This window comes from Pseudophryne corroboree, chromosome 4 (assembly GCF_028390025.1).
Source record: "Pseudophryne corroboree isolate aPseCor3 chromosome 4, aPseCor3.hap2, whole genome shotgun sequence".
Taxonomy (NCBI): domain Eukaryota; kingdom Metazoa; phylum Chordata; class Amphibia; order Anura; family Myobatrachidae; genus Pseudophryne; species Pseudophryne corroboree.
In genome coordinates, this window is record NC_086447.1 from 849628909 (window position 1) to 849646353 (window position 17445).

At 45.6% G+C, this 17445-nt stretch overlaps 1 protein-coding gene across 2 annotated transcripts in view; it reads left to right on the forward strand.

Annotated features, from left to right (window-relative positions):
- The window catches only part of PSME4 (proteasome activator subunit 4), a 294381-nt gene that overhangs the window by 142292 nt on the left and 134644 nt on the right, over positions 1 to 17445 (forward strand). For both annotated transcript variants that reach the window (XM_063918650.1, XM_063918651.1), the window contains 4 exons: positions 1919 to 2041; positions 6601 to 6693; positions 14918 to 15183; positions 16869 to 17055. In XM_063918650.1, the coding sequence (XP_063774720.1) occupies positions 1919 to 2041; positions 6601 to 6693; positions 14918 to 15183; positions 16869 to 17055 (669 nt within the window). The remainder of the gene's footprint in view (positions 1 to 1918; positions 2042 to 6600; positions 6694 to 14917; positions 15184 to 16868; positions 17056 to 17445) is intronic.

Here is a 17445-nt window from a genome sequence, read left to right on the forward strand (position 1 = left end):
CAGCTACGTGGTCGGGGGAGAACACGTTTGTAAAATTCTACAAATTTGATACCCTGGCAAAAGAGGACCTGGAGTTCTCTCATTCGGTGCTGCAGAGTCATCCGCACTCTCCCGCCCGTTTGGGAGCTTTGGTATAATCCCCATGGTCCTTTCAGGAACCCCAGCATCCACAAGGACGATAGAGAAAATAAGAATTTACTTACCGATAATTCTATTTCTCGGAGTCCGTAGTGGATGCTGGGCGCCCATCCCAAGTGCGGATTATCTGCAATACTTGTACATAGTTATTGCTAACTAAATCGGGTTATTGTTGTTGTGAGCCATCTTTTCAGAGGCTCCGCTGTTATCATACTGTTAACTGGGTTCAGATCACAGGTTGTACAGTGTGATTGGTGTGGCTGGTATGAGTCTTACCCGGGATTCAAAATTCCTCCCTTATTGTGTACGCTCGTCCGGGCACAGTACCTAACTGGAGTCTGGAGGAGGGTCATAGGGGGAGGAGCCAGTGCACACCACCTGATCGGAAAGCTTTACTTTTTGTGCCCTGTCTCCTGCGGAGCCGCTATTCCCCATGGTCCTTTCAGGAACCCCAGCATCCACTACGGACTCCGAGAAATAGAATTATCGGTAAGTAAATTCTTATTTTCTATACTCTGCAGCACAAGAAGGTCATTTAGTGGTTTGTAGTGAGCGCATTGTGACAAAATCATCACTACGTGTAACATACAGTAGACCAGTGACTTAGGATAAAGGGGGTGATTCAGACCTGACCGCAGGCAGGCGAGTTTTTGCTGTGCTGCAATCAGGTGGTTGCCGCTTACAGGGGGAGGGGGTAGTTGGTGTGCAGGGGTGCAAACACTTGTGCAGAGAGCTGCACAAACAAAAGTTTGTGCAGTCTCTGCACAGCTCAGGACTTACTCAGCCGCTGCGATGATCCGACCAGGAGCTGACGTCCGGAATCCTCCCTCCAAGCGGCTGGGCACGCCTGCGTTTTTCCGGACACTCCCAAGAAACGGTCACTTGACACCCACAAATGGCCTCTTCCTGTCAATCTTCTTGCGATGGCCGGTGGAAGCTCTTTCTTCATAGAATCCGCGGCCGACGCGCCTGCTCATGGCGGTGCATACGCATGCGCAGTTCAGACCCGATCGCACCTCTGCAAAAAAAGCTAGCATGAGATCGGGTCTGAATCACCCCCAAAGATTTTTCTGCCCCAAATCTTTTCTGTGCTTACATTTCACATTAAGACACTCTCCTTTCACCGTGTACTCACCCTGCCTCTGCCTGTACCAGTCACTTCCGTAGATTGCCAACATCCTGTAGAACTTTCTAAATAGAATGATTAGTACAAATCTATAACGCTGATTGGACGGGACAGAAACTGGACTAGTCTGCATGTTCTACAGCTTTGTATTGATTCTCGTGCGGTTCTCCAGGGTTTCCTGGCTAATCTACCATGCGGTGCCAGACTCCTGGCGCATGTGAGCTACGCCAAGTGGTTTAGCTTTTTTTTCCCCCTAAGGTTCGAATGTGCATCTTAATTGCAACACAATGCAACAAACTCTACACGAGTCTGGATCTTTAAACACCGTACAACGGAAATTGACATGAAAAAAAAAAAAAGCTGTGGTCGCTGCATCGTAGCGCTTTATGTACAGATCCAGACTCCGACACACACAGATGTACAAGTGTCCCATATCCAAATAATCAGTGCAGTCTTACGTTGCGACTAAGACAGACATTTGGGTTAATAAGGTGCTCAGCGCAAGTAAAAAAGTGGCACAGGACCTTGCGCACCAAGAAAGGTGTTTGGCATGACCGCAACAATAGTGTCCGAGGACACCTCTCACTTTTATATATGGATACATTGTTCAGCGACTGGTATATTTCTTAAGCAAACTGTTGTTTGTCATTGCAGGTTTTCACCAGGATTCTACGTAGTTTAAATCTCCCCGTGGGAAGCGGTCAAGTGATTGTCCCAAGACAGCTAACTAATGCATATGATATTGGGCACGCAGTGATCTGGATAACTGCAATGATGGTAGGCAGCAAGGAACTTATGATTTAATGAAAGCTGTGTTTTGTTTTATTTCATACTGTTCATGTGTTGCCTTCCTCAGAAATGCATTCACAAGTGTAATAGCCAAGTGTACTCTCTCACAAAAGGAAAATTAACTGCAGAAGAGCAGAACTGCAGAGCCAGAATTCAACAAATGACTTTCAGACTTTCAGATTTAGTTTTTTCCTTCTTTTTTTTTTTTATTCTTTTCTTTTCTTGCCGTTCTGTAGTCTCGTCAGTAAGGGTGCATACTGGCACTGGCTGGTTCGGATTTGTTCGAAACCGTAAAGAATTGCTGATTTTCTTAAAATATTATCCCTGTCCATTCTCAACTGACCGGCCTGTTACTGGGCGGGGTACCGCTGTTCTTTTATACATAGATGAGCAAAATAAAGTAAAACAAGCACTGCTTGTAAATGTATTGTATGAAACGTGACCTGGGTGTTTTACGGTAACATGTAATCCTTAAGAGCAACCCAAACTGTACGACTTGACCAGAGAGCTGACAGACAGAGGGGTTGGAATAAAATACCTCACACCTCACTTCCCAGTATACACATTGTGTGGGATCAATTCATTTAGCTGCTAGGGTGTGGGCTATGAGTTTCATTTGCAACTCTTGGAAACACGGCAATGGCGGAGGCTCCTCATCTGGGCCCATTCGCGTCAGATCTCGCCGATGGTTGCACACAGTCCTTCGTCTCTCACTGAAATCCCCCCTATGTGTTTTTAGATTTTACGCTTTAATGTCATGTTGCCATCTGGCAGGCACTTTGTGTTCCTAGTTATTGTGATTCTATTATATCCTTCATGTCCGAGAATGGCTTTGCACCAGGGCAATATGGGGTTCTCGTCTTTCGTTGTCCTTGCCAGGAATAACTGTTACATGTGTCAAAGTCGAAAAATATTGCAGTACACACATCATGTACAAACCACACACAGATGGCCTCTGCACGTGTACTTGTTCTGCCGTGCGTGCACATATCCGCAATTTGCGTATGGTCGCTCCCGCGGTCGTGCGCATCAGCGCGTGGTATGGGTATTTACGGTAGAGTTTGTGAACGCATGGAGAGCTATCAAAACACATTACATATTTAATCCAAATAGTGCACAATGTACACATAGTCCCCCTGCACCACATATGAAATTAACAACAGTTTAAATGGTTTCAGAACAAAGGGATTCACCTTTACAGAATAGGAGGGGACAGAACAAGGTCATAAGGTGGTGTTTGGTATCCAGCTGTAGGGTATTTTAAGGGTAACATTCCGGTGTTGGTTTGAGGAAGATCACATGTTCCTGCGGATAGTTATGTGCAGAAGCAGAATATAGATATAAACTGTATTTACTGTACATTATGTATGCGGCGGGAATCCAGAGGAGACCACCCACAAGAGCAGTTGGGAAAGACATCGCCTACCTATTCAAACCGACCTATGACCTCTCCTGTACTGTAAAAGTGCATTCCTGTGTCCAATGGACAAAGGGATTACAGTATCTATTGTATTGCTTTTGGAAGAAGTGTATAAAGAGAGCCTGCTTCTGGCCTGGTAAATCACAAGACTCACAAAGTTATCGATTTGATGACCGAGGACCGGGCCGGGAAGCGCAAGCGAATCTACTCAAGTATGTATCATTGAATGTAGCCATTTACTCTGTTATATTGTATTGTATTATTTATATTGTAACCCCCTTTCAGCAATAATCCACTGTGGTGTCGGAACCCAGCGGTTAAATCACAGTTGGTGTCGTGTCTTCATTGCCCTGCTAAGGTTTAAAGTGTTTTATCATTGCATTGCATTACTGTGAAGGTTTAAAGTGTATCTCTGGGTGTGTGCGCGCTGTGTGTACTTTGTACCCCCAGCGCGGCGTTTGTACGCTAAGTCCGTACAGTGATACGGGACTCCGTACACAAACAGTGTATAAAGTACGTAGCGTGTGTACTAAGTTTAGCGGCCGCAGCGGCTCCATGGTAAAGTGTATTCTAAGTGTGTATAAGGTATAGCTTTCTTTCCTGTAAGATAATCGACATTATCACATGTCAGGGTATCTGATAAGTATTATTTTTTTTTTTAAATCTTAAAGCTTGTATTTGACTGTTTACTGGATTAACTATTTTATTTGAATGGACCTTCTGCCGGGAAATAGCTTTAATCACAAAAAAGAACACATCAGGGATTAAGATACGGTACTTAATATATTATCTGATAAACAGGATAAACCTTCACCTACTTACATAAAACCTTCACAGGTAAGGGGAATAAATAGCATTCAGAATGCTGCAAACCTGGACATTGCAGTTAGGGTGGCCAATCACGGGATCGGTATCAGCTTTATCCCGGCCTAAAATTGTCCGGGATTGGAGCTTCCAATCCTGGGGATTTCGGGATTGGCCAGCAACTTCGTTTTTATATGCCGGGCAGCGTTGAGCGTCCTCAATGTCGTCTCTCTAATCTCTCTTACTTGAGTTCCGGCTCCTCTCTCAAAGCCTAGCTGCAGGCAATGGCAGAGGCTCCTCATCTCGCCCTAGTGGCCCGATCTCGAGTGAAGAGGCTGCCCTGGGCTTTAACTCCACTGCATTTATGTGACAGCGCTAGGGACCCTTTAGCAGGTGACCCAACCCCCTCCTAGGCACCCCATGCTCTCCACCCCCCCCCCCCCCCCATCCCATGAGAATCGGGTTGTCGGCATTCCCAAGCATTCACTGTAAGTACAAGGTGAGAGAGGGACACAAGTAATCGGTCTAGGCTTCGCTCTTATGTCTGAGTACGTTTGTTCTGCTATATAATTGACTGTATAAGGTACCACAGCTGATTGGCGTGCTATATATTCTGTATATGTTCTTCCATCAGAATGTTTAGCCATTCTTAAGTCTGCATTCATCCGTGTTCTCCGGGGCAGTTACATATCAGCCAGTGATGCGTTGCCGCTCACTACAGATGTACACATGGTATACAGAACTGAAAATAGGGACCTATAGAACACCAGAGAGCTCGTTGTCTGCTCTCACAGGACAGTTGGGCTGAGCCTTAATTAGCTCATTCTATTTTTGATCCATCTACTCGGGACTAGTTCTGGTCACGTGACAGGTCACTAATAAATGAGGAGTAACAAACATCTTTATTTTAGAACAATTACTCTATAAATATATTGTTGGTCAGTTTGATCAGTAAACCATTTTTTTAAGTTTCTTATTAAATGTATTACGATTGGTATTACACTGTGAATCTTCCGGTCACGTGCCGGAGCGGGTCCTTCCGTTCAGTCCGTATCCCGGCAACAGTTTGCCGGACGGATTGGCGGATCGTCTCAGTTCCGGGCATGTGACCGGATACCGTCTAGTCCGTCTCTTGGCAACAGAATGCCGGACGGATCGGCGGATCGTCAGTTCCGGTCAGGTGACCGGACACCATCCAATTAGGACGCATTTGCGTTCCATTTACAGGAAATTGGCCCTATAATCATGTGATCAGGAACTCGTTGTTCTAAACAATTTTATACGTAAAATAGCGTTATAAAGATCAAAATCTTACAGCTTGTTCCTATTTAGGTCTACATGTCTGTCACTATTTATGGAAACTGGCTAGAGTTTTATTATTTAGATCATTTAAAATTATGTAATTTGTTACACCTGTTTTACATGGGCCATTAGCACTGCTATATAAAGGGCAATAAGTCACTGCAAACATATCACCTTGAAAAAGCTGTGTCACACAGCGAAACGCGTTGGTGGGACAGCTGGACTCTAATTCCTCAACTCTTTCTAAAAGCCTGAAGCCGGATATAGGAACTACTACCATCTACGAATTGGACATCTGCATTATTTGACCGGGGCAAATTAATTGGACCAAGTATCATCTTGAACCAGCCACGTAAGGTCTATTCCAACAGCAATTGGTATTGTCCATTCGTTTGCACTTGTTCCTGGACTGTGGCAGCTACTTTTGAGGATAAATTGGCTTTTTTGAGTACCGGCTAACAAACCATATTTAAATATATGGAACTCTTCATTCTGCAGTGCTATGTTATGCCCAAATCAAATATAATACACTGTTTTTATTACTTGTTGCAACAATATTATTATTTTTTTTTAATCAATTTATTAAAATTGTTATTAGAAAAATTCTTATCCATTTTCCAAGCGCTAATAATTCATTTGTCGTTGTTCTAGTTGGGGCCTAACTAACCCCGTTTTTTAGCTGCTGTAAGAAAAGCAACCCATTGATAAGCGCCAAAGGTATTACTTGGTAATCCATTCTCTTTACCAGAGAGCTCGTTGTCTGCTCTCACAGGACAGTTGGGCTGAGCCTTAATTAGCTCATTCTATTTTTGATCCATCTACTCAAATGTTCCTTGTAACGATCATTAAATCACTGTTCCAATGTCTGCCAGTGAATTCAAGAGCATTAGAATGATTTAGATGTACAACCAGATCCTAATTAACTTCATACTTTTACTGTACAGGCTGCTATGTTTTTTTTGGTTTCCTTTTACTAGAACGATCTCTGACTAAGAATTGTAATGTGTTTTATGTTGTGCAGGGAGGTCCTGTCAAGACCGTACAGCAACATCTAACAGGGTTATTCAATAGCATTGCCTCTTTTTACCACCCGTCTAACAATGGAAGGTGGCTGGTGAGTACATTGCTCAGGTTCTAGCTGTAATGTATGTCTGTAGAGGAATCTGACCCTGTGTTGAGTTACTAAGAATGTGATACCTCCTGTATACCTAAGTATCCCTCTCTGCATAGGCTGTACTGTTACAAGGTTGAATACTTAGAACATATACAGGGGATGACTTTGCATCTCTGTGAGAGCACCAGGCTGTCTATGTGGCCGTGTTCAGTCTTTACTGGGAAATATCCCGACTTGGACTGGTGCCCTCAAGTCTTCTACTCCTAAATTTTTTTTATTTTTTTTTTGACCAATCATTTTCTGGTTGCCCAATCTCCCTCCCCCTTCCCCCACTTGCTCCCGACCATGAACATCTGCTACCCAAGTCATGGAAGTCAATGGATGCTATCTCGCCCCGTTGATGATGGCACAGCCCATCCATGATTATTATTGTATATAGATGTCATCTTTGTCTCGCCCCTGTACCGAGTACTTGTGGAGGGGTAGTAATTGCTGTCTGTGCCTCCTTTACACCAGATACCCAGGAGTGGTGTGCATTATTAGCTGGGGCTACCTATGTTCAAGAGACTTGTCCTGCAAGAGGAGAACCCACTTGATGCATTACCATTGGCAGAGAAATGGTTCTTGTTAAACATGGAAACGAAGAACTACTTGGCCAATCTAGTCTGCCCATAACGTTACAGATGGTCACAATATAAATACACGCTTTTCCGTCCAAAAAATAATACAACTGTCACTCTCAAAATATGGGTTGTAATCAATGACCTTCCCATCGAACTCACCCCATGTAGGGCTATACTTACTAGGATCCAGAATGGCTTGGGGCTGTAATGCCAGCGGCCGGGATCCCAGAGGTCAGCATCCCGACCACAGTCCCCGATCCTGACCACAGTTGGTGCACTTTATTTGTATGGGTCTATAGACCAGTAATTGTTGCTAATTTTTTGCAATATAAATATAATGCAAATATCTGATGCCCACAACGCAATGTCTTGGCTTCCAGAGCTTTGTGCCAAGGAACACATCTTGGATCACTTGCAGAAGTTGGGGAATACATGGTTATAGATATACATTTCCCGTGTTTATCTAGAGGGGCACAGACATAGAATTCACCACATAGACAGGATGTATCATGCAATTTGGGAATGTGCTTTTGTTTAGGAGCTGCCTGACTGCCACTTGCTAAATCTAGATCAGTGGTTCTCAAACTCTGTCCTCAGGTCTCCACACAGGCCACGGTTTCCAGGTCACCTGGCAGGTGCGCTGTGTATCGCCAACGGTCACATTTTAAGAATCCGCGGGTGACCTGGAAAACATGAACTGTGTGGGATTCTGAGGACCGCGGTTGAGAACCACTGATCTAGATGATGAGACGTAGCCTATGATATCACATCATCAGCAGCATGGAATATTTCTCTATCGTCCTAGTGGATGCTGGGGTTCCTGAAAGGACCATGGGGAATAGCGGCTCCGCAGGAGACAGGGCACAAAAAGTAAAGCTTTTCCAGATCAGGTGGTGTGCACTGGCTCCTCCCCCTATGACCCTCCTCCAGACTCCAGTTAGATTTTTGTGCCCGGCCGAGAAGGGTGCAATTCTAGGTGGCTCTCATAAAGAGCTGCTTAGAGAAAGTTTAGCTTAGGTTTTTTATTTTACAGTGATTCCTGCTGGCAACAGGATCACTGCAACAAGGGACAGAGGGGAGAAGAAGTGAACTCACCTGCGTGCAGGATGGATTGGCTTCTTGGCTACTGGACATCAGCTCCAGAGGGACGATCACAGGTACAGCCTGGATGGTCACCGGAGCCGCGCCGCCGGCCCCCTTGCAGATGCTGAAGTAAGAAGAGGTCCAGAATCGGCGGCTGAAGACTCCTGCAGTCTTCTAAAGGTAGCGCACAGCACTGCAGCTGTGCGCCATTTTCCTCTCAGCACACTTCACACGCAGTCACTGAGGGTGCAGGGCGCTGGGGGGGGGCGCCCTGGGAGGCAAATGAAAACCTATTAAAAGGCTAAAAATACCTCACATATAGCCCCCAGAGGCTATATGGAGATATTTAACCCCTGCCTGTATTCACAAAATAGCGGGAGACGAGCCCGCCGAAAAAGGGGCGGGGCCTATCTCCTCAGCACACGGCGCCATTTCCTCTCACAGTTCCGCTGGTCAGGACGGCTCCCAGGTCTCTCCCCTGCACTGCACTACAGAAACAGGGTAAAACAGAGAGGGGGGGCAAATTTAATGGCAATATCTTGATATATATAAAGCAGCTATAAGGGAGCACTTATTATAAGGCTATCCCTGTCATATATAGCGCTTTTTGGTGTGTGCTGGCAGACTCTCCCTCTGTCTCCCCAAAGGGCTAGTGGGTCCTGTCTTCGTTTAGAGCATTCCCTGTGTGTCTGCTGTGTGTCGGTACGTGTGTGTCGACATGTATGAGGACGATATTGGTGTGGAGGCGGAGCAATTGCCAAATATGGGGATGTCACCTCCTAGGGGGTCGACACCAGAATGGATGCCTTTATTTGTGGAATTACGGGATAGCGTCAACTCGCTTAAGCAGTCGTTTGACGACATGAGGCGGCCGGACAATCAATTAGTGCCTGTCCAGGCGCCTCAAACACCGTCAGGGGCTGTAAAACGCCCTTTGCCTCAGTCGGTCGACACAGACCCAGACACAGGCACTGATTCCAGTGGTGACGGTGACCAATCAACCGTATTTTCCAGTAGGGCCACACGTTATATGATTTTGGCAATGAAGGAGGCGTTACATTTAGCTGATACTACAGGTACCACTAAACAGGGTATTATGTGGGGTGTGAAAAAACTACCTATAGTTTTTCCTGAATCAGAAGAATTAAATGACGTGTGTGATGAAGCGTGGGTTGCCCCTGATAAAAAGCTGATAATTTCAAAGAAATTATTGGCATTATACCCTTTCCCGCCAGAGGTTAGGGAGCGCTGGGAAACACCTCCTAGGGTGGACAAGGCGCTAACACGCTTATCAAAACAAGTGGCGTTACCTTCTCCTGAGACGGCCGCACTTAAAGATCCATCAGATAGGAGGATGGAAAATATCCAAAAAAGTATATACACACATGCAGGTGTTATACTACGACCAGCTATAGCGTCTGCCTGGATGTGCAGTGCTGGGGTAGTTTGGTCAGAGTCCCTGATTGAAAATATTGATACCCTGGACAGGGACAATATTTTACTGTCGTTAGAACAAATAAAGGATGCATTTCTTTATATGCGTGATGCACAGAGGGATATCTGCACACTGGCATCACGGGTAAGTGCTATGTCCATTTCGGCCAGAAGAGCTTTATGGACGCGACAGTGGACAGGCGATGCGGATTCAAAACGGCATATGGAAGTTTTGCCGTATAAAGGGGAGGAGTTATTTGGAGTCGGTCTATCAGATTTGGTGGCCACGGCTACAGCCGGGAAATCCACCTTTCTACCTCAAGTCACTCCCCAACAGAAAAAGGCACCGACTTTTCAACCGCAGCCCTTTCGTTCCTTTAAAAATAAGAGAGCAAAGGGCTATTCATATCTGCCACGAGGCAGAGGTCGAGGGAAGAAACAGCAACAGGCAGCTCCTTCCCAGGAACAGAAGCCCTCCCCGGCTTCTACAAAAGCCTCAGCATGACGCTGGGGCTTCTCAAGCGGACTCGGGGACGGTGGGAGGTCGTCTCAAAAATTACAGCGCGCAGTGGGCTCACTCGCAGGTAGATCCCTGGATCCTGCAGATAATATCTCAGGGGTACAGGTTGGAATTAGAGACAGATCCACCTCGCCGTTTCCTGAAGTCTGCTTTACCAACGTCCCCTTCCGAAAGGGAGACGGTTTTGGAAGCCATTCACAAGCTGTACTCTCAGCAGGTGATAGTCAAGGTACCTCTTCTACAACAAGGGAAGGGGTATTATTCCACTCTATTTGTGGTACCGAAGCCGGATGGCTCGGTAAGGCCTATTCTAAATCTGAAGTCCTTGAACCTGTACATAAAGAAGTTCAAGTTCAAGATGGAGTCACTCAGAGCAGTGATAGCGAACCTGGAAGAAGGGGACTTTATGGTATCCTTGGACATCAAGGATGCGTATCTCCACGTTCCAATTTACCCCTCACACCAGGGGTACCTCAGGTTCGTTGTACAAAACTGTCACTATCAGTTTCAGACGCTGCCGTTTGGTTTGTCCACGGCACCTCGGATCTTTACAAAGGTAATGGCCGAGATGATGATTCTTCTTCGAAGAAAAGGCGTATTAATTATCCCATACTTGGACGATCTCCTAATAAGGGCAAGGTCCAGAGAACAGCTAGAGATGGGATTAGCAATATCTCAAGAGGTGCTAAAGCAGCACGGATGGATTCTGAATATTCCAAAATCCCAATTAATGCCGACAACTCGTCTGCTGTTCCTAGGGATGATTCTGGACACGGTTCAGAAAAAGGTTTTTCTTCCCGAGGAAAAAGCCAAGGAGTTATCCGACCTGGTCAGGAATCTCCTAAAACCAGGAAAGGTGTCTGTACATCAATGCACAAGAGTCCTGGGAAAAATGGTGGCTTCTTACGAAGCAATTCCATTCGGCAGATTCCATGCAAGAATTTTCCAAAGGGATCTGTTGGACAAATGGTCAGGGTCGCATCTTCAGATGCACCTGCGGATAACCCTGTCTCCAAGGACAAGGGTATCTCTTCTGTGGTGGTTGCAGAGGGCTCATCTATTGGAGGGCCGCAGATTCGGCATACAGGATTGGATCCTGGTGACCACGGACGCCAGCCTGAGAGGCTGGGGAGCAGTCACACAAGGAAGAAACTTCCAGGGAGTGTGGTCGAGCCTGGAAAAGTCTCTTCACATAAACATTCTGGAACTAAGAGCAATCTACAATGCTCTAAGCCAGGCGGAACCTCTGCTTCAAGGAAGACCGGTGTTGATCCAATCGGACAACATCACGGCAGTCGCCCATGTAAACAGACAGGGCGGCACAAGAAGCAGGAGTGCAATGGCAGAAGCTGCCAGGATCCTTCGCTGGGCGGAGAATCACGTGATAGCACTGTCAGCAGTGTTCATCCCGGGAGTGGACAACTGGGAAGCAGACTTCCTCAGCAGACACGATCTTCACCCGGGAGAGTGGGGACTTCATCCAGAAGTTTTCCACATGCTAATAAACCGTTGGGAAAGACCAATGGTGGACATGATGGCGTCTCGCCTCAACAAAAAACTGGACAGGTATTGCGCCAGGTCAAGAGATCCGCAGGCAATAGCTGTGGACGCGCTGGTAACACCTTGGGTGTACCAGTCGGTGTATGTGTTTCCTCCTCTGCCTCTCATACCAAAGGTATTGAGAATCATAAGGCAAAGCGGAGTAAGAACGATACTAGTGGCTCCGGATTGGCCAAGAAGGTCTTGGTACCCGGAACTTCAAGAGATGGTCACGGACGATCCGTGGCCTCTACCTCTAAGACAGGACCTGCTTCAGCAGGGACCGTGTCTATTCCAAGACTTACCGCGGCTGCGTTTGACGGCATGGCGGTTGAACGCCAGATCCTAAAAGGAAAAGGCATTCCAGAAGAAGTCATTCCTACCTTGATTAAGGCAAGAAAGGAAGTCACCGCGAAGCATTATCACCGCATTTGGCGGAAATATGTTGCGTGGTGCGAGGATCGGAGTGCTCCGACGGAGGAATTTCAACTGGGTCGTTTCCTACATTTCCTGCAATCAGGATTGTCTATGGGTCTCAAATTGGGATCTATTAAGGTTCAAATTTCGGCCCTGTCAATATTCTTCCAAAAAGAATTGGCCTCAGTTCCTGAGGTCCAGACTTTTGTCAAGGGAGTACTGCATATACAGCCTCCTGTGGTGCCTCCGGTGGCACCGTGGGATCTAAATGTAGTTTTAGATTTCCTCAAATCCCATTGGTTTGAACCACTAAAAGATGTGGATTTGAAATATCTCACATGGAAAGTGACTATGTTACTGGCCCTGGCGTCCGCCAGGAGAGTATCTGAACTGGCGGCTTTATCTTATAAAAGCCCTTATTTAATTTTCCATTCGGATAGGGCAGAGCTGCGGACGCGTCCGCATTTTCTCCCTAAGGTGGTATCAGCGTTTCACCTGAACCAGCCTATTGTAGTGCCTGCGGCTACAAGCGACTTGGAGGACTCCAAGTTGTTGGACGTTGTCAGAGCTTTAAAAATATACATTTCAAGGACGGCTGGAGTCAGAAAATCTGACTCGCTGTTTATACTGTATGCACCCAACAAGTTGGGTGCGCCTGCTTCTAAGCAGTCGATTGCTCGTTGGATTTGTAACACAATTCAACTTGCACATTCTGTGGCAGGCCTGCAACAGCCTAAATCTGTTAAGGCCCATTCCACAAGGAAGGTGGGCTCATCTTGGGCGGCTGCCCGAGGGGTCTCGGCATTACAACTCTGCCGAGCAGCTACGTGGTCAGGGGAGAACACGTTTGTAAAATTCTACAAATTTGATACCCTGGCAAAGGAGGACCTGGAGTTCTCTCATTCGGTGCTGCAGAGTCATCCGCACTCTCCCGCCCGTTTGGGAGCTTTGGTATAATCCCCATGGTCCTTTCAGGAACCCCAGCATCCACTAGGACGATAGAGAAAATAAGAATTTACTTACCGATAATTCTATTTCTCGGAGTCCGTAGTGGATGCTGGGCGCCCATCCCAAGTGCGGATTATCTGCAATACTTGTACATAGTTATTGTTAACTAATTCGGGTTATTGTTTAGGGAGCCATCTTTCAGAGGCTCCTCTGTTATCATACTGTTAACTGGGTTTAGATCACAATTTAAAAATCCTCCCTTATTGTGTACGCTCGTCCGGGCACAGTACCTAACTGGAGTCTGGAGGAGGGTCATAGGGGGAGGAGCCAGTGCACACCACCTGATCTGGAAAAGCTTTACTTTTTGTGCCCTGTCTCCTGCGGAGCCGCTATTCCCCATGGTCCTTTCAGGAACCCCAGCATCCACTACGGACTCCGAGAAATAGAATTATCGGTAAGTAAATTCTTATTTTTGTATAATCGCAGTACCTCTAATGACTAAAGTCATGACCAGTGATTTATTAATTTGCCTTGTCCTCAATCTAGTGTTCTTCAGGATATGTATTCTGGTCCCTAAGAGCAGTTTATTTTGGGTATTCCAGTTTATTTGGTAGCATATTGCCATGCATTGTTTTGTGTGGGCGTAGTATGGTATGCCGGCGGCCGGGCTCCCGCCGGCCAGCATACTGGTGCTGGGATCCCAGCCGCCGGCATATCGACAGCTGGGCGATCGCAAATGAGCCCTACGCTGCACTCGCCACGTTGCGGGCACGGTGGCACATTTTCTCCCTCCAGGGGGTCATGGACCTGCAAGAGGGAGAAAAGTGGTCGGTATGCCGGGTGTCGGGATTCCAGCGCCGGTATACTGTGCTCCGGGATCCCAACAGCCGGCAAACTGAATACCACCCGTTTTGTGTATTAGTAATGGGTAAAGTTAGCTACTCGGCTAGCTAGTGTTTGTGATGGGATATTTAAAGGGGCCTCGCTGACTTGTACGCAGTGTTTCATATCGGACACTGTTGAAGTTGTAATATAACCAGTTATGTAGCCAATGGTTCCCAGCTGTTATATAAGGGCTACGGCTGTCAGTGACCATTCACTTCTGGTATTGGCAGCGCTTAAGGTAACCTACAGTTCAACAGGACCAACCAGCAAGATGTACAGCTTCATTCTGTTATGCGAAAGGCTTACACAACTATTTATTAAATACAAGTAAAATAGGAGTATGAAAGACTTCGCTCTTTTCGTTTTTAATCCTATTCTTGTAATGTATCAAATTTCATTGTCATTTTGACAACCAGAGAGTTGCCATTTCCATCTCGCTTGTATACATGTCATGTTAAAATGCCCAAAACTCTGTGTTAAGGGTTTTTTTTAATTTTTTTTATTTGTAATATATATATTTTTGGAATGCATAATGTTTTTTTAAGCAATTATTTTTGGTGCCGGTTGCCTTAACGTCAACTTTGACCAAACTTTTCTCATACGTGCTTAAGTAAAGTGTAAAGAAGCTGCACAATTTTTATTTAATGTGGTGTAAATTTTGCACCTCAAAATCTCCTCCGTTTTATTCCTCCCCCCTCCCCCGCCCTCTTGTTTTGTAACACCAGTCCTCAAGATGAGTTTTTTTATTGGTCTTATATCTACTATTCTCCGTTAGTCAAAGCTTATGAAGCTGCTGCAGAGACTGCCATGCTCCGTTGTACGGAGGCTGCATCGAGAGCGATATAAGAAGCCATCTTGGCTTACCCCCGTGCCTGACAGCCACAAGCTGAGTGACCAGGATGTAACGGACTTTGTGGAGAGTGTAATGCAGCCCGTCCTCCTGGCAATGTTCAGTAAGACTGGAAGCCTGGAGGCAGCGCAAGCTCTGCAGAATCTGGCACTAATGCGCCCGGAGCTGGTCATTCCTCCCGTACTTGAAAGGTAACTTGGGGAACAATGTATTTCATGAAGTGTCTGTCTGCACACCGTACTTTTTAGTTTACCGTAATTATGTGAAAATGTTAAAAAAAAAAAAAAAGGCTCATGTTAGTAAGTTATTCAAGTTTGTCAATGTTTAATATTTATTTTTTTATAAAGTGCCATCCTGTTACATAGTGCTGTGTATTAAGGGGATCTTGATACGATTAACTTACAATGACGTAAATGCCCAAATGGTTTTTTATAATCTAATGTGACCCATACGTCAGGGGAGACTTGGGGAAATTCCCTGTTCTCCCGATGTCTGCGTCGGGGGATCAGGGAAATCCTCGATTCACCAATTTTGACCAAAAATTGATCGGAATCGATGAGTCTGGGATATTTAACCTGCACTCTTTTCCTGATACTCTGTTGGATCCTTGATTATCGGTGTCCAGCGGGGGCGGTGGATTGGCATCAGGAGAATTACCCGCTAGATGTATGCCCTGCATAAAAGATGAAATGAAGAAGTAAGGTAGTACAATAACAATTGTAGGCGGAGAAAGTGTTGCAGCTACTGTAAGGCAGCGGCACTATAAGCCGTGATTCCCAGATCAAAACATCAGTTTATAGGTGCTACATCCCTTAATTCTGTTTGTAACCCTAACACATTAAATGACAATACGGCAAATTATAAACTAGAATTAAATAAAATAGAAAAAAAACCAATTGTGCATGAAGTGAAAATAAACTAAAAAGGAAAATTAACTGAAATGGTTCCTAAATGACTGTACGTAAGGACAATCTGGGCACTAACCACATCAGATCTCCCTGTCCTCTATACAGTATGTGATAGCAGCTGCAATTAATTTGACTGAATGGCTGGGGCTTAAGGTAGAGACATGACAGGTGAATCACAACTACAGCCAACTTCCGGCACCAATGACACGTGTGTACCTATTGTTTTTCCGTGGCATGCTCACAGCTGGCCGTGCCAGGCACTTGTTCCCCCAGAGTTTGTAGCCGTCATGACTCTAAATGCTTGTATGCACCATCCTGCAGCTTTTACTAAATATGTTGCTTTCTCAGTCTGACTTGTTCTGTGCTTTTTTTTTTGCCATATTTTTATACAATCAAGCAGAATATTTCTATTGGCCTGTGATACAATACAACTGCATCCAATGCACAGAGTGCAGCAGGTCTCTACAGTGGCCATGGGGAAATAAGATAACCATGCTTGACCATATACAGTAAATACCTGGCTCAGACAGAAGCCAGAAAGTCTCCTGAAGGTGGACGTGTCCTTGGGCTTAAAAACCCACAAATACTAGAAGAAAAAAACGGGAAGGGGGCACAGCAGTCACCTGAGTTTGTGCTAAAATGTCATGTGACACAATGCAACCAATCGGGTTCTAATGTTCACTTTTCAGTTAGGATATGAAAGTAACAGGACCTTTTGTAGTTACCTTTGCAGAAGCTGTCAGAAATGACCTTCGCTTTGAATAAACTACTAGATGTTGGGGGAGGGGGATGGTCTAAATACAAGAACTCCTTTGACTCCTAGCCCCCCCAACATATGACTTTGCTATACCTGGTCTCAAAACCCATGTTGCTATGAAAATAATGGCACTAGCAAATCTCTTACCTTTTTTTTTCATGTTCCTTTCTCCCAAAATTCTGACACCTGTGCTTACTTCCACAATATCTAGAACGTACCCAGCGTTGGAAACACTAACGGAGCCTCACCAGCTTACAGCAACGTTGAGCTGTGTGATTGGGGTGGCTCGCAGCCTGGTCGCTGGTGGCAGGTGGTTCCCAGAAGGCCCAACGCACATGCTACCTCTTCTGATGAGAGCACTGCCGGGCGTGGATCCAAATGACTTTAGTAAATGTATGGTGCGTACTGCAGGCTCCTAATTATTGCTACTCGCTTGGAACTGTTGTAGCCCAAGAAAACTGCGTTCATTTGCTAGATATTAATAGGCTCGTTTATCAATGAGTGATACATTTCACTGTGAGTGATAAATTTGCACCGGCCAACCAGCCCCTAACAGCCTGTAACGTGGCAGTTAGGAGCTGATTGGCTGGTACAATCTATCACTGTGAAATTTATCACTTATTGATAAATGAGCACATTAAGTTCTTTAGCTCCGTCAGTCAGCATCTGAATGAGAGTAACTGCTAGTTTTGATGATGTAATGTGCTTCATTTTCTACGCCTGTACTTCATCTCCTCATCCAAGATTGTTAGATCTGTATGCGTTCTAGAACTGTAACGTGATTGAGA